General features: G+C 47.0%; 5 protein-coding genes across 5 annotated transcripts; 2 read left to right on the top strand and 3 right to left on the bottom strand.

The window, feature by feature from the left end:
- Nucleotides 1-3,311: 3,311 nt before the first annotated feature.
- ANOM_009240 (ferric reductase family protein) lies at nt 3,312-5,391 on the top strand (the record flags this gene model as incomplete). Its single annotated transcript, XM_015554496.1, has 5 exons — nt 3,312-3,637; nt 3,696-3,928; nt 3,984-4,036; nt 4,084-4,205; nt 4,278-5,391. 5 exons carry the CDS (start codon nt 3,312-3,314, stop codon nt 5,389-5,391), a joined length of 1,848 nt encoding a protein of 615 aa, XP_015403998.1.
- Nucleotides 5,392-6,457: 1,066 nt separating this feature from the next.
- Nucleotides 6,458-7,213, bottom strand: ANOM_009239 (uncharacterized protein; the record flags this gene model as incomplete). The annotated part of the gene is made up of 3 exons (XM_015554495.1): nt 6,458-6,605; nt 6,661-6,731; nt 6,788-7,213. 3 exons carry the CDS (start codon nt 7,211-7,213, stop codon nt 6,458-6,460), a joined length of 645 nt encoding a protein of 214 aa, XP_015404001.1.
- A 1,836-nt stretch (nt 7,214-9,049) lies between these two features.
- ANOM_009238 (pentatricopeptide repeat protein) lies at nt 9,050-11,628 on the bottom strand (the record flags this gene model as incomplete). The annotated part of the gene is made up of 2 exons (XM_015554494.1): nt 9,050-11,139; nt 11,196-11,628. 2 exons carry the CDS (start codon nt 11,626-11,628, stop codon nt 9,050-9,052), a joined length of 2,523 nt encoding a protein of 840 aa, XP_015404002.1.
- A 234-nt stretch (nt 11,629-11,862) lies between these two features.
- ANOM_009237 (putative origin recognition complex subunit 3) lies at nt 11,863-14,317 on the top strand (the record flags this gene model as incomplete). The annotated part of the gene is made up of 8 exons (XM_015554493.1): nt 11,863-11,916; nt 11,972-12,181; nt 12,245-12,318; nt 12,375-12,609; nt 12,663-12,802; nt 12,848-13,121; nt 13,171-13,292; nt 13,339-14,317. 8 exons carry the CDS (start codon nt 11,863-11,865, stop codon nt 14,315-14,317), a joined length of 2,088 nt encoding a protein of 695 aa, XP_015403999.1.
- A 183-nt stretch (nt 14,318-14,500) lies between these two features.
- ANOM_009236 (uncharacterized protein) lies at nt 14,501-15,679 on the bottom strand (the record flags this gene model as incomplete). Its single annotated transcript, XM_015554492.1, has 5 exons — nt 15,661-15,679; nt 15,488-15,607; nt 15,375-15,435; nt 15,186-15,322; nt 14,501-15,123 (listed from the first exon to the last, which is right to left on the bottom strand). The coding sequence occupies exons 1-5, from the start codon at nt 15,671-15,673 to the stop codon at nt 14,501-14,503; spliced, it is 954 nt and encodes a 317-aa protein (XP_015404000.1). The 5' UTR covers nt 15,674-15,679.
- Nucleotides 15,680-15,827: the final 148 nt, after the last annotated feature.

The following is a 15,827-nucleotide window of genomic DNA, read 5'->3' as shown; positions in this document are numbered from 1 at the left end:
TATATATATATATATCTATGCTCAACCTGGTAACATTGTGCTGGTATCACGTATAGGGCGCGCCAAATGAATGATAATATTAATAACATAAATACGGGATAAAATATATGGCAATTCAAATGTGGTCCACACAATCTAATATGGAGGGGAAGAGGTACTGTACAAGAAAATAAAGTCCTTGGAGCCATCCGGCGACCCGGGTACAAGATCTTAGGGCTATGTAGCGTAATGTCAAGACCGAATAATATATCAAGTCTCCATAGTCTAGTGGTTAGGACGGCGGTCTCATAGCAATATGACGATTCCTATCTAAAGGAGTTGCAATCCGCAAGCACGAGTTCGATTCTCGTTGGAGGCACTTTCTTTTTTGCCTCCTTCCTACCTTCCTTTTCTCACTATCTGCGGAGTAGGTCCAGCTACCAAGTAGCTTCGCTTTTTGTCTGCTACGTGCTCGTCATGTACTCTCCGAGCAGCGCCTCCTGGTCCTCATATAAACCTGATACATCGTCTATTTTACAAACCGCCTGATCACTGCGTGTGATATCTTTACCCCAGGAGTGTGCATTTGTCTTTCTGAACACCATAGTAGATCTCCGGTGAGAAGGGCAATAAATACCACTATCGATCACTCTCCTCAACTAGCATCGCAGACACAACTGCGGCCATAGTCAAGATATATACATTCGACTATCAAAAAGTTCAAGTGCGCTCATTGGTATTGCGATGGTCCCCGGCATACTGCCGAGTGTGAATAAACTAAGCCAACGGAATGTTATATGGGTGAAATTGACAGGGTAGGGACAGTTCATATATAGGTCATTAATTCAGCTTCGGTGCACATCCACGACCTGCATTCGCGGTTATCCACCCTCGATGAACGGACGGAGTGGGCCCAGGACACGCAAAAGGAAAATAGCAAAAAGAACATGCCTCCAACGAGAATCGAACTCGTGCTTGCGGATTGCAACTCCTTTAGATAGGAATCGTCATATTGCTATGAGACCGCCGTCCTAACCACTAGACTATGGAGACTTGGTTGAAGTTCAGCGCCAAAGTATGACCTTATGTCCCGCCATATGCCTTGCTTTCCAAGAGCTCAATTCACGCTCCATGCAGGCCAACAAACTAGGTCTCGGTCCTGATACACAATAACATACCATATAAACACGCGGTTGGAAATCCTTTGTCTTGGGTAAATTGCAAACAGGATCAGCTGTCTCGCAAGTAACCTGGCCATTTGTACCCCCCAACTGTAGCCGGTAGCGCAATGATACCAGTGCACATGCATTTTCTGGCACTGATATTGTTGACTAAAGTGGTTACAAATAGCAATGACATGGCATCTACGTTGGAGAGGTATTGAATATCACTCTGGACGTGCTGATCTGAAACTTGTTAGTTCGAGGACCTTGAGAAGCATTGATCATCTCGCGTTAATATGTAGATGAGCCGAAGGTTCTGGCTTCTGATGGGTCACGTCACGACAATAGAGAGAGGGGTAAGAGTACAACCATCTAGATATGTCGAGTCGTCCCGGACTGGCTTATCAGAATTAGCAACTGTTATGATGTCGCTGACGAAATACTTGGGCTTCAAGTCCCAGGAGCCCAGACTGTGCATTCAAAGTCTCAAGATTTGTTCGTGCGGCTAGGGCGTCAGGACGGAGGTAGTCCGGATAGCAATTTGTCACGCTTTCTGGGCCCGCGAATGTATCCCACCCCATTTAGTAGATAAATGCGAGATTTTCCGTACGTGGGGACCCCTAAGATGAAACATCTTGGTCCGAAGCTTGACTGGAATTGGCTTTTCTGGGCACCGGAGGAAAGCTTAAGCCGGTGACGATCAGAGTAATCTGCCGAAAACCTACTCCACCCCAGTAGTAGTTGTTGATCATAATCTCTCTATGCCCAGTGGATCTAGCAATGAAGCTCCATACGATAAAAGGCTTCGCTGGTGGGATCTATATTCCTTGACGATGTCGTTGAAAAGTGGTCGAGGCCCTGTCTTGGAAGTAGACATGCTCAAGTAAATACATATATACCAGTTGGTATTTGATCAATGATATTTTTGGGGTAATCTTACCACCCATCACGCGTGTAATTACCCTCAATGGACTGGGGATTCAGGTATTAAGTTCTCCCAGGCCAGATCTGCGAGATTATCATCCAATCTTACCTTTTTAGATAAATGGGATGATCGACACACCTTAGATATACTTGCCAGCCGAGAATATGTGGGGCCAGTTATAAATCTGATCGACGATCTGATAACCATCATGCTTTTATACTTTATCGAAAGTAGATTTTACATAAAAATACTACTGGTGGTGCTCATTCGACTGCCTGTACCCTGTAGTGAGCTGGAGGGTATAGCTCCACGACAGATGAAAGCGGACATTGTCATTGAATAACGTAAATATTGTGAACGGACAGTGATATGCATGGGATCATTGATATGTTAACCAATACAAGCAAGAACCCACGTTTACCTCACTCATTTTGCACCAAAAATTGGTTTCGAGATGGAACTGAAGCGCCAGGTGCAATCTACCGCGGTTCTGGGCCCCACGTATTATGATTTCCCCCTTCTTATGATGAGGTTTCTCAAATTCACAAAAGTAGGACCAAAAGCCCACTCATATTTGAGTTTAAAGAGGGAAGAGAGTACGTGGAAAGTAGCATATAAACACAAGCCAATTGATGATTTTCCAACAGTGTATGTACCTTCAAGAGGGGTTCTCTGAGTACCAGTCATTACTGCTGTTGGTCTCTTGTCCAAAATGCATCTATATATCATTATACTAGTTGCATTCTCAGACCTTGTTCATTCATGGGGAGGCCTCTCCGCTTCGAGTCTAGACGAGTATTGTTTCTACTCCATCTATGAATCGCTATCAACCCTAACATGGCCTGGCCACTACTCACAAAACGCTGCATGCAACAACCCTGTACAGGTAAAGTCCATCTATATATCTGCAAAGCTATATTGTTCGGACAAGGAGCTATCTGCTGGGGTAAATCTATGGACAAATTACTGCCAGGGACTCTATAGTCCATTGGACCTTGATGGGATACCGGACAATATAACAAATGCATACTTGACGGAAATTCCGCATGTTGACCCTAGTCAATATCATGGAACGACATTGACATCAACTATATTACTGTCACGCTCATACTATCTCGTTGCCTTCCATAGTTACGTGAGACATAACATTCTCGATTCATTGATTGGCCAACACGACTGACTACATATCACAGCTAACGAAAGACCAAGCATTACCGAAATCAACGCAGCTGAGCTGGAGTGTAATGGGCTACTGGGGTGGAATATTGCTCATGGGTATACTACATCGTTTATGGACTTCATCGCGGCATATCCACGAAGGTACGGGCAGAGGAGACGTGGAGGGAAAGCGAGAACAACAGTTACCAGGAAAACCTGGACTACGGGATCGTCTTAGCTTCTATTGGAAAGCTTACTTCGCCGTCCCTACAGCTCTTGGATCGTATCATCAGCGCCGATTCCTGGGATGTAGCATTCCGAATCGCCCGGAGATTCTAGTGGTGGTGGGATTTTGGATCATGTGTATTATCCTCAACTTTGGGTTCCACGACATCTTCATTCCAAATGCCACGTATGGATAGTGGTACTCCTTAATAAATGTGGAACTGCATCGACTAACATGTTCAAAGGATGCCAACGATATCGCAACAGGCATGGAAGTACGTTGCCCAACGGACTAGCATGTTCGCATATACCTGTTTGCCATGGGTGTGGCTATTCGCTGGAAGGAACAATATCTTTATTTGGGCCACTGGTTGGAGCTTCAGTACTTTCAATGTCTTCCACCGACACTTGAGTCGTCTCACAGCTATATTCGCCTTTGTACATGCGATATCATATACTGTCCTGGACACGATCTACGGTAGGGACTTTGAAACCTCTCCGAAGTAGTCACGCAGCTAACAAAACTCATATAGGGCCTTATTACGAGGAAGGTTTGCATGTTCTTTGGTTCAAGTTCGGTATTATTGTGAGTCTGAGCTAAGCCACCTCAAGTTCCTTCTGCTAATATATCAGGGTGCCGTTATGATGGGGTTACTTTGCGGTCTCTCCACCCCCTACATTCGTACTAAATGCTATGAGTTGTTCTTGGTTGGACACATCCTATTTGCAGTGGTCCTTCTTGTTGCGGTTTTTCAGTGCGTCCTTCATATGCCCCCTCCTAGTCCACGCCTTTAGCAGATGCCAAGTTGACTCACAAAATGCAACAGGCATACTTCCGTTTTCGGAACTAAATATAACGCCTATCTCTGGCCAGTGGTTGTCATATGGTGCTTTGACCGGTTCTTGCGCATCGTACGCCTGGCATATTGCAACATCCGCGTCTCTACCCATGGACGTGTGCAAACCACCACAGCAATGGCAACGTATAGCAAAGACGCTGATGTCATCCGACTGGATATTCAAGCAGGTGGTTCAATTAGGCCTTTACCAGGGCATTACTTCCACCTATATCAATTATTCAGCTGGCGTGGTTGGGAAAACCATCCCTTTACGGTCGGCGCCTGCACAGCACAAAGCACAACGTCACCATTTACGTCCTCATCTCATAGAAAACAAGCGCCCCACTTTATGACTGGAGCCCTGAATGAAAAGAACCCCTTCACTTCAACTACTACAGAGATATTTACACAGGAGACCCAGTCTTCTACTGCTGCTCCTACTCCTGGAAACCTTGTTTTCTGGATTCGTCCCTATAATGGTTGGACAAAGCAGCTGAAAAACCAGTGTTTACGCTCATCGTCTGACGATAGTACTGAGAACGGATATTATCAAGCTTCTATTCCCATATCTTTGGAAGGGCCTTACGGTCATACACTTCCATTACATCACTATGGCACCGTGCTTATGATTGTTGGGGGCACCGGCATTGCAACAGCAGTACCTTACATTCACGACCACGTTTCCAGGTTGTCAAAGACAGGCTCTAGAAGGCCTGGCGATAACAGCACTCAGACTTCCAGCCTTACTCTGGTCTGGGCATGCCGCGGCCATGAATTCATGGAGCAGCTCTGTGGTAGGGAACTTGCCAGTGCACTGGAGCTAGAAGGATTTACTGGGCGTTTCCACTGTACGAAAGGCTGTGATAGTCACTGTGCTGCTGTTGATGACAAAGATGGGGAACTGCGTATTGAGCGTGGACGCCCCAATATTGAGAATATTATCTATGGTGTCGCTACAGAAGCGCAGATGGTGAAGCACAGAATGGCGGTGCTTACATGCGGATCTGCCCATATGTCGGATGAGGTTAGACGCAGTGTGCATAGTATACTGAAGAAGGGGTATGAAGGAATTGAGTATTTTGAGGAAGCATACTCATGGTGAGGCATGTGTGTGCTTTAGTTGAATGCTTGTGACTGTTGTATAGACTGAGTCAACCAACACAGAGATATGTTGGGGGTGTCGATCCACTCATCGTGAAGTCGAAAGTAGTTGCTTTATACAACAAGACTTTCTTGGCCCTTACCTTTGTTGCCCAGTTGCATTTGTATTATGGTAGAACATTGCTCCAATGATTTTCTAGTAGATGCAGACTCGAAGTAGTCGTGGTTGGAAACCACTCAATTAGGTCTCAAGGAGTCAAGCTCACTATAGTGTTCATATGGTCGGAGGACAGTTTGGCCAATGGTTCTTCATGCTGTGGATAGTAAATTGGCACTGTTCCTTGGTTGGTATGCACCCCTGCTTCGTGTCAGAAAACCGATGAAGAAGTGGACCTGGGAATTTAAAAGGTTAAAGAGGACCAATCCAAAGCGCAAAACCTCCGTAGCCAACGGCTCAGCTATGCTATTGTAGACTAAGACTTGTCTAGCGTTAGCGTCATGCCACATTTCCATGTTGATATTGACACCCCAGACCACCAAAGGCAGCGCCATTGGCCCGTGTTGAAGTATGAAAGCCACATTCTTTTCCTATACACTGGCCCCCAGCCTCTGGACTATCTGTCCCCTCCATCCATACCAGAAGGAAATTGTTAGGCGTACAGCGTTAATGCCAAGGATATACGTTTGCAACATAGGGAGGTTCTGGGCCCCTTTGGATTGACATTCATTGGATCTTTACATGGAGGCAGTCAGTGAGAACGAATGGCAGACTGGAGCAGTTTGTATTTTTACATTGTGTGTGCGGTTGTACTGAGTCGCCTGTTATGAGAGCGAATTGGAATATGGACCTTCTACAGTGAGTGTAATGTCTTGAAGTACATTCGAAATTGCAAAACCTACTGTGTTTTATTGAATCTACCAAAGCTTGTATAGTAGCGTCGAGGTCCGAAGTAGTCAATCCCTCCTTCCTCTTACCGCGCAGAAGACCGCTCGCATCAACCCTGTTGGATGTAGGTTTGCTGTGTACATTATAGACCAATTAGGTCCGTAATGCATCAGGCCTGGATTTAATCCTGAGGTTTAGACCTTCCCTTTGGTGGGCAATCTTCCGTCAGACACCAGTATTCTTCACCTTGCTCACGGCAGTCTTTGCCATATGCACAGTACCAATGACCACCATGGGCATTGTTCACGTTTGGCGCCTTCATGACGAGCCTAATTAACCTGGTCAGTGAAATAATGACTAATGTAACGTTTACCAGTCACTCACGGTCCCATGGGCTGATTAGAACACACTGAGCTATACAGGTGCTTATTGACGACTTGTACTGTGTACGCAGTCTGTCACAGTCTGTTAGAATGAACAACTTGCCAGGACAAAATAGAGTACTACTCACATATGCCATATCGTACCAGAGACAGACCGTTGCATTTACATCTGCACTACAGGTCTTGGTCTCGCCCACGGTCCATGATTCCGACACTGAGAAGCCAGGAGCGAACCACCCAACGTTCGCTCCGGCTGAGACAGTGTACCCAAATGTATAACTCGCAGTGAATCCTACCCCACAGCCCTTCGCACCTGGGCCATCTCGACAATCTCCTGTACTGGTCATTTGCCGGTGGAGATAATCCGTATGTGGGTTTCCATCTCCGACAAGCTCGTAACTGCAGTCTCCCATACAACACATAAACTGGTGACCCATGAGCTGTCTCTCTTCCAATGTGTTGTTTGTGCCTGATGTGTTGTCCACGTGGATTACATGTGCTAGAGACAGGCTTAGGCAAAGGAGGAAGGAGATCTTCAGGAGTATTTCACACATTTTGACTTGCAGTATGTAATAAGTACGGCAGGCCTGGATAACTTGCATAGGGCACGGTTCAACGTACAGCAGCTCCGGATTGCACTCTCTATATATAGCGCGTTAACCCCATTCTGTGCTGTTACCCCTTAAACCTAATCCAAGTATACTGTCAGCCTGCCCCTCCTTAGCTACCTTAGGAGCTCAACGAGAGTTGTACTAGTAAAGTACACGAGCGGGAGAGACGAGAGAGAACGCGGTCTGTCAAAAAGATTGAAATTGCAGGCTTGCGGTCAGACCCATACGGATAAGCTTGGAGAGCAATATCTCCATGCGGAGTAGTCAAGATCAACATCTTCTGTGTAGATTATAGTGACGGCTTCGGCTTGCAACAGAATTGCTTTTGTGTAACCAGGTAGAAGAAAGAATGAAATCCCACAAATGCCGACGAGTGCCAGTAACTTCCTTCATGAGAGTCAGACGATTAATGCCCTGCCCTGCGGCATGTAGTCAGGTACGACTTGACCCAGACCACCCAGACAAAGACTACGCCCGGCAAAAGTCTATGATACACTATGTTTAAAAATTGGCCAATTGGATTTCAAAGTACTATTGTATCTTTGTGTGCCTTGGCCTTAGCCTTGCTATGTTTCGCAACTCAATGGCGGCCGTGCAGCGTCGGCTCCACCAATGCTGGATTGTCGACTACTCCCCGAATGGAGAGAAACAAGAAAGAGGCCCTTGTGCTCGATGCATTTATCTCTAATTGGACGAGTAACCGCGTTGGCTGTAGACAAAGACTGTCTGCCTTTCTCCTGTTTTGTTTCATTTCGGCGGAGGAACAGAAGGATGGAGCTGCAGGATAATTGTTCAACCCGCAGGCATATAAGGTAGGAAACGCGATGATCCAGCATAGTCTGCGGAGAAAAGAAACTTAAGCCATCCCCTGATCGTGAGATCTGCATACTCTTAGTATTTTATAAGTTTCACCTGATCTTCTTCTCATCATCTCTATAAGAGATCAAGAAAATCAGATCTTTCCCGGTCGAAGATCCACACTATGTCTGCAACAGAAAAAGCGACGGCAACGACGGCAACAACAGAGCTGCCTGTAGAAACTCTGGAAAGCTTATATGGACCCGAACTGGACTCGAAAGATGTATGTTCGTTTTACATTCGCGATCAACCGAACGAACCAGAAGACTTGGACGCACTCCGAACCTGCTGCACGCCAAATATCATCCATAGATACAACGAGCACCAATACTGGTGTGAAGTTCCTGAGCGTTACTTCCCTCCTACGCCCGACTTGAATGTGTCTAATAGGATTATTGAAAGATGGGTGGGTGGCAATATGACCCAGTGTATCAGAGGCACTCATCCGAGTCATTATGTTGGGTCAAGCACATGTCACTTTTCGAGATACAATGTCCGCAACGAGGCCGCTTCCTTGGTTGTAGCGTCTGTGCCGTTGTATCTTGGACTACTGGGTGGTCTGTGGTCTTTTAGGTTTCTGTTGCGGTAGGTGGTGCCTGGTGTGGAGAGGGTTAATAGGCTTACACCTTGCGTGGATAGGGCCTGGTTCTAGTTATATAGCACAAGTGGTTTGGCAGATAATCCAATCGGAGGGGCAACTTTTTATTAGCCACTGGGTTTCAGAAACATAGGACAGCCCCAGCGTTCCAAGATAGCTCAAGAGAGGAAAAACCTATTATAGTACACAAGAGCCATGAGTATATACATAGCACCACCTGAACGCCGATCCGTATGTTGCATGCCACTCTTCTTTCCCAAAGCAATGCCGCTAAACACCATGATGTACTTTTCCTGATTACTAAAATGATGACTGGTGTGGACCTACAGTAAAAGGTCATTATCCTCCAGCGACGATCCAAGGTCAATACCCACAACATTCATCTCTTCTGCGGCGGACGCAATCTGATCTTCAACTCTGCTCAATTCAGTGGCAGCCCGGCCCATGATAATACGTAAAAGGTCAGTCATTATATCAAGCTGATACTGCTCCCGCTCCTGCGGCTCGAGAGTCTCGAGAGTAAGCCCCCGCGCCTGGAGAGCAGACACCTTGCGCTCGCTCAAGATCTCCACCAGCCTGTTGACATGGGAGATGTTCTCCTTGCTTCTAGGAGTCGTTGAAAGGCGACGGAGACGGCGCTTGGGTGTGTCGGGCGGGACACCGGCCATCCGTGCAACTTGTAGGACTATGAGACGAGCGGTCGCGTCGTCAGGAGAGAACCCGAATGTTGATCTCAACGAGCAAAGGGCAATCAGTGTGCCAGGGAGGTCTTTAGAGAGACAAAAACAACGAATAATTTGGTTATAGAGTTCTTTTGAGAACTCTCCTTGCGTGGCGGCTTGGGCCCGTGTAGGAAGGCGAGAGTACCACTGCATCATCTCCGCATAAAGGCCGCGAGCAGACGGAAAGTCTGCAATAAATGCCGTGCGACCGCGGTCATACTGAAGTTTACCGCAGTCCCATAGGCAAGCAAAGGTTTCCAGATCCGGTTGGATCGACGTAGACATGGTTCGGAACTTGTCCCACAAAGATCCGATATCCTGTTTCCGGAGCTCGGCATATAGGATGTGGTTCATGAAATAGGAGTTTGGCTTAATTTGAGCATCGCCGAGGCATTTGACTAGATATTTGACCATACCATCGTCGCTTCTTCGGGTATAATGGAGGAGTAGAATGGAAAATGTCTCGATGTTCGCGGATGGAATCTCTCGCCGCATCCACTTGGGTATGCGAGGACTATCTGGATCGGGGCTTACGGTCAATTTAGGAGAGCTTCCAGCCGAATTGGTGCGCGCCCAAACACTGTCAATCCGCTGTTGAACCATAGACCACCCCAGTCGTTCAGCTTTCTCTCGCGCGTCAGGATTGCCATCACGAAGCCAAGCGGCAATCAGCCCATTGAGATGTTTTGAATCCGGCTTCACTCCCCGTTCATACATCAACTCAATCACCAGTGCAGCAGAGTCAACTTCACCCATTCCAATGAGCTTCTTCATCCAGCTGGCATAGAAGAATCGGTTCTGGAACCTCCGAGGTAGGACTGTTAGCGTGGAAAGCGACACCCTGTTCACATCCTGCTCCGAAATACTCGACGCCTGGAGATGACCAACAAGGCCGACGGCTGCTGTGTAGAGGGAGGTCGAATCATTTGCTGGGTCCTGCCCTGTCACCATCATGTCTTTGAACACTGCGATAGCCAGACTCGGTCTCCCGGCTTTTAAAAGACCAATGCTGATATTATCATAATCACCCATAGTTAATGTGTTCTCAAGAAGACTTTTCAGCTGTAGGTATAAAGCCCACGCCTTGACCTCAGCTTCTTTGCCAGGCTGCCGCCCCCAAGCAGTAATAATTGGAAGGAGGATGCGAGGTTCGCGTGACTTGTCATTTGCTAAAAATGCGAGAGCGATGTCCTGTGCTCGCTGAGGGTCATCTTCAGCAGCAAAGAGCCGTACACCCAATTTCCAATATGCTTCAAGGTCTTGCTTGTTTTGCGAGAGCCCCGTTTGATGTGCCTCCCACTGATCTAGCGCTTCCTTTGTTTTGCCAGTTTCTCGGAGCGACTCAATGTAAGAGAGCAGATGTGGCGTCGAGAGCGATTTTCCAACTGACATTGCGTCCTCAGCGAGTATTTGGATATGGCTTGCGCGGGAAGATCTTGTGTGGTCACCAGCTTGAGCATGCCATAACAACGTCAGAGCTTCCTCGGGTATTGACTCTAGGAATTCGGGAATCATCTGTTTGCAACGACGGTACCATTTCCATAGCTCCGGCCCGAATCGTTCGTTTGATCCATCGCTTGCGATCCGGGTCAGGCATTGGTTGAATTTCTCAATATAGGGATGTTGTTCCGAAGTCGCTACTGCAACCTCGTAGGGGCGCCGTACAGGCTTTTTTAGCGAGTTGTCTTTCCCTGTCGAATTCCAGTTTTCCTCTTCTTTGGCCAGGCCCTCGAATTCCTCTTTCAACATCTCATCCAGCTCATTGTCAAAAACCTGCTCAAGGCCAATATCGGCTCATCCTTGCCATGCTCCGTCTCATATTTTCTCAGAGCTTCTAGTGCAATGGCTCTCTCCTTCTCGGGTAGCTCCTTGATGAACTGACTATTAGGGCCGTAAGGGCCTTCTTTCAAATCCTGCAGTTCCTTCTCAAGTCTAGCCAGTTCGCCCTCCACTTCCTCCCGATCGGCGCTGTCTTCGGCTTCTGGATTGACCTGCCTTCTCTTTTTGCTCCCGCGAGTATCTTGTTCGTAAAACCGAACCTTGTCATTGGGGCCGCCATACTGGAGGGAGCGTGGCGCTACGACGGAGAATGGTCGCCGTAAAGGAAGAGACGGAGCCGACGGTGTTCTGAGCGCCGCATGCTGATACCACCGAGCTCCTCGAACAGCTTGGCGCAGCATGAAGTGTAGGCGGTTAGATCATCTGACAAAAGAGCACTAGTGAGCAAAAGTTGCTGTGACAGTAATAAAGTAGAAGTTTTGCGGAGAGTTATCGCATGGAGCTCCGCGGCGGAAAATCAATACCACCCAGTTTGGTTTAGCGTCAACGCGAGCTCCGCCGCGGTTTCAGTAAATCGCTCTACATTCACTCCTCCCCAGACGACAGAGGGCAGGCTGTCTCGAAGCTTACCTACTATGGACTTGGATACGGAAACGCAGGGTGTAGCCAAGGATGGCTCAAACACTCAGGTATTATCCTGCGCTGATAGCTAAAATCCATTACAAATTCACTAATGCTTTCTAGGGTGTGTACATCTATCGATCTGCAACTTCCGCGAAAGCTCACGGAGAGCGACCTTCGAAGCGACGAAAGGTGCAACCCGAGGATAAGGAACAGAAAAGTGAACCGCACCCTTTTGTTCCCTTACTGGACGGCGAGGAAAACGAGTCATCGGTCGAATTGAGGTACAATGCCTACCAGCTATTGTGGTCAACTCAAGAAACCAAGATCCAGGTTCGCAAACAATAGATGCTTGCCGATTGGCTGGGTATGGTGTGTCTTGCTAACGGCAGGTAGGAGATTCTAGATGACGTGGATTCCGAAGTTCTTGAGAACGTTTTATCCTTTGTTCGGTCGACTTCGCATCAGACGTAGGTAGTTCGTTGTTTGGACACGAAGGCGCTTTGAAATTCCTAACCAACGATAGATATGATGGATGCATCCCCACAGCATTAATAACAGTTGGATCCAATGTTTCATCGCTGGGCAGACTGTTAGCTAAGCTCAATAATCAATTAACTGCGTCAGAGGAAGGCGGAGTGGTCATACTGGAATCTGGCGATGCGCCCAACCTTAAGGCAACGTTGAAGAATATTATCCGAGCTGCCGTCACAAACACTGAAGGTAACGATGGATATCAAAATTTCTTGACGGATCGAGAGGTGCGTTTGCCCCGTCCAAACCCCATATGGGCGAGATGCTAAGAATGCCGTAGGGGCCTAGACTTCTTGGGTATGATCTCGATTTACTTGGAGACTATGTGAAAAGGAAAGGGATCAAGAAGTTGGTCGTAGCATTCCGTGACAGCGAAGCTTTTGATCCGAACATTCTAACTGATCTCCTGTCCCTCTTAAGGTAAGGCCCACGATCCTTACTAGTCCATCAAGTTAATTGTTCTAGTTCCTGGCTTGATCGGATACCATTTACCCTATTGTTTGGTATCTCAACATCCGTTGAACTCTTCGAAGGAAGGCTTCCTCGGTCAAGCGTAGCCCTTCTTAGAGGTAGATACTTTGAGATTCACGGAGCAAGTAACTGTGTTGATCGCATGTATGAGCGGTTACAAGCAGACCAAAACGGACGATTCTGGCTAGGGCGCAATATTACAGGAGTTTTGTTTGAGAAATCGAACGACTATTTCCAAACACCGGAGGCCTTCACTCGGACAGTCAAGGTATTCACCATATTACGCCTACTAAACCGATCAATTCTAATGGGGATAGTATGCGTACATGACACATTTCTTTGCAAATCCATTGGCAATACTCCTATCAAACGGGGTTTCCGTGAATATGCAAGACGAGAAGCTTTGCGAAGCAATTAGAAATCTTCCATCATTCCGAAGGTGATATAGTACCTCCACTTAGCCTTTTCTTGACTAACCCCACCAGATTTTGCGAACATCTGCTTGATGATGCCTCTACTGAACAAGTGCGCAACTTGTTGGAGAACGACGAGTTTCTGTTTCAGCAAAGCTTAAAGTACATGGAAATCGGACAGCAACGGATGAGAGATATATTTCAGGTTGTCAAGACAATTTATCTGTGCCTTAAGAGCATGGATATAAGAAAAAATTTCACGATGCCAGATTTGTCAATTCGTGCACTATCTGGAGAATTGCAAGATTCTACTTGTATGGATGACCTTCTTAGGGGCCTGAAAACGTTGGATTCTTGCAAGCTAAAGGAATTCCTTGCGTTTTTGCCTCAAAACCTGACTGACTGTCTGGAGTTCCAAGAAATAAAGAAAGACTTCGAAGCTCTTGTGCAGACATACCAGGGCACGGAGCCGCTCCGGAGTGAGTATGATAGCCATAATTCCATCGTGGCAACAACTGTGGTCCAACAGCGGGTGAAGCTCAGTAAGAGCAAAGCCAAATTACCCCAGCAGAATATTGAGTATACCAAGGTAATCGATCGCGTTCATGCTCTGTCAGAAAGGTACTTTGTGGAAACATTGGTGAGACCACAAGACCTGTTCTTGCATGAAGCTTTTCTTCTTGATATGAAAAATCCTTTGAAGGAGATCTTCTCTCCTAGGCCACGTTTTGCGATCGAACGTGCCTTAGCCAATCCTTTCGACTACCTGATGTCAATGTCGGATAGGGTGGAGGCTAAGATTTCCGCGCGACAGCCAGCCACGGCTATCTTATATCAGCTATATCTCGAGTCCGGGGCACTGGTGAACGTTTACGACCTTTGGCAGGCTTTTTATGCGGTGTTCGAGAGTGAACAAGGAAACGCTTGCGACGAACGGATGACTATGACATTGTTTTATCGGGCGGTATCAGAGCTCAAGGCGCTTGGTATGCTTAAAAGCAGTCGGAAGAAGGTGGATCACGCTGCCAAATCAGCATGGATTGGACTATGAATATTATTATCCCAATTGTACAGTTAAAAACATTAATGAAACAGGCTATGTAATATCGGGACAAAAGGGTATCATAAAAGCAAAATGAACAAATAGCTACAACAATCACATAGTGCAGCCGTCAAGTAGATGAATTCCATTCCTCTCACAATGGAGGCAATACAAAAGGAAACCCGTCGTCAATCATTCGGAGATAGGCAGTTGAATGATATCTTCATGACCAAGTGGTCGTCCTCCATCACTCAACACCATAGCCTCTCTCCTTCGTCTCCTCACAGCCTGCTCCTCAGCACTCCGTTCCCGCAAGCGTCTCCCAGGGACTCGACTTGAGCCGGCAGTATCATCACCATCTACCATCCATATATCACTGTCATCGTCATCCTGGTCGTTTTCCTCGATCATGCTACCCATTAGACCATATTTGCGTAGTTGCTTCGTTCCCTCCGGATGGGACGAGAGTGTGCTAAATATTGAACTCATAAGAGTATCATCGGCCCACCAAGTCTTCATGAGTATCACTACGTCTTGCCGGCGCGATGGCTCCGAAAGCGCGCAGGGAAACGGGTATTTTGAGAGCCAACGACTGATCACGCCAGCCTCCAGAGCTGCGGGCACATTCTCTGGAAGAATTAGGTTTAGTGTACCAAGCGCCTTTTTCTCCCCGAGAGGTCTAGTTTTGGGTAAAATAGGCGATACTGTGGTGGAGGTCTCCTTGGTATGTTCGTTGAGGAAATTGCAGAGACAGTCGACAAGAGCGTTGTATGTGGGCGGGTCTTTCAGTCTGGCACAGATGGAGGTCCGGGAAACTAAATCGTAGCAGTCAGTATCAACTTGAGATATCACTAAGCCGAATATGTAAAGTCCGTACATGAGCGGTTCGATACTAGGAAGTACATCGCACTGAGGGCTTTGCTTCGTCTCTCCTCGTCTGTGCTTACAAGGTCCCTCAAAAGCAAATCTCGAGTTTCTCCTTTTGTAGATCTTTCAGCGATAATACGCAAAGCACTATGAAGAAAGTCAGTGCCTATTATGGCCGTGTATACAGGAGCTGTCATACGCTGCCCGGAGGTCGTAGCTTGTGCTCTCAGAGAGCTTTAGTAATGTGTCCAGTTTGAGGGCTGTTAGTCAATTAACCACTGAATAAGCTACTTCGGAAAAAATGTAACCAACCGTCTTCCGTGCCTTCACTGATCATCTTATCTTCCTTCTCGACATGCTTAATCTCCGTCAGGTCTCGCACTCGGCGGAGGTCCGTGACTATGCCGCGAACAGCGAAGAAAAGAGAAACGCCTATAGGGTCAGCAGCTCATTCAATTACCATGAATGAATCGCAAAAAGCTCACCTAGCATAGCCATAAGAACCTATCATTCATATGAGAGGGCATGGTTCGGTTTGAAATCGAGGACGATCTATACTCATGGTATCGTAGAAAGCGGAGAGTAATGATGATCTAAAGACAAACCGGCAGAATTCAGCAAGTAAAGGCGGTGAATATAACTTTTTTCGGAC

The sequence above is a fragment of the Aspergillus nomiae genome (assembly GCF_001204775.2).
Source record: "Aspergillus nomiae NRRL 13137 chromosome Unknown contig00293, whole genome shotgun sequence".
Classification (NCBI taxonomy): Eukaryota; Fungi; Ascomycota; class Eurotiomycetes; order Eurotiales; family Aspergillaceae; genus Aspergillus; species Aspergillus nomiae.
The sequence above is the reverse complement of the archived record's forward strand: the minus strand, read 5'-3'. Positions and strand labels throughout refer to the sequence as shown.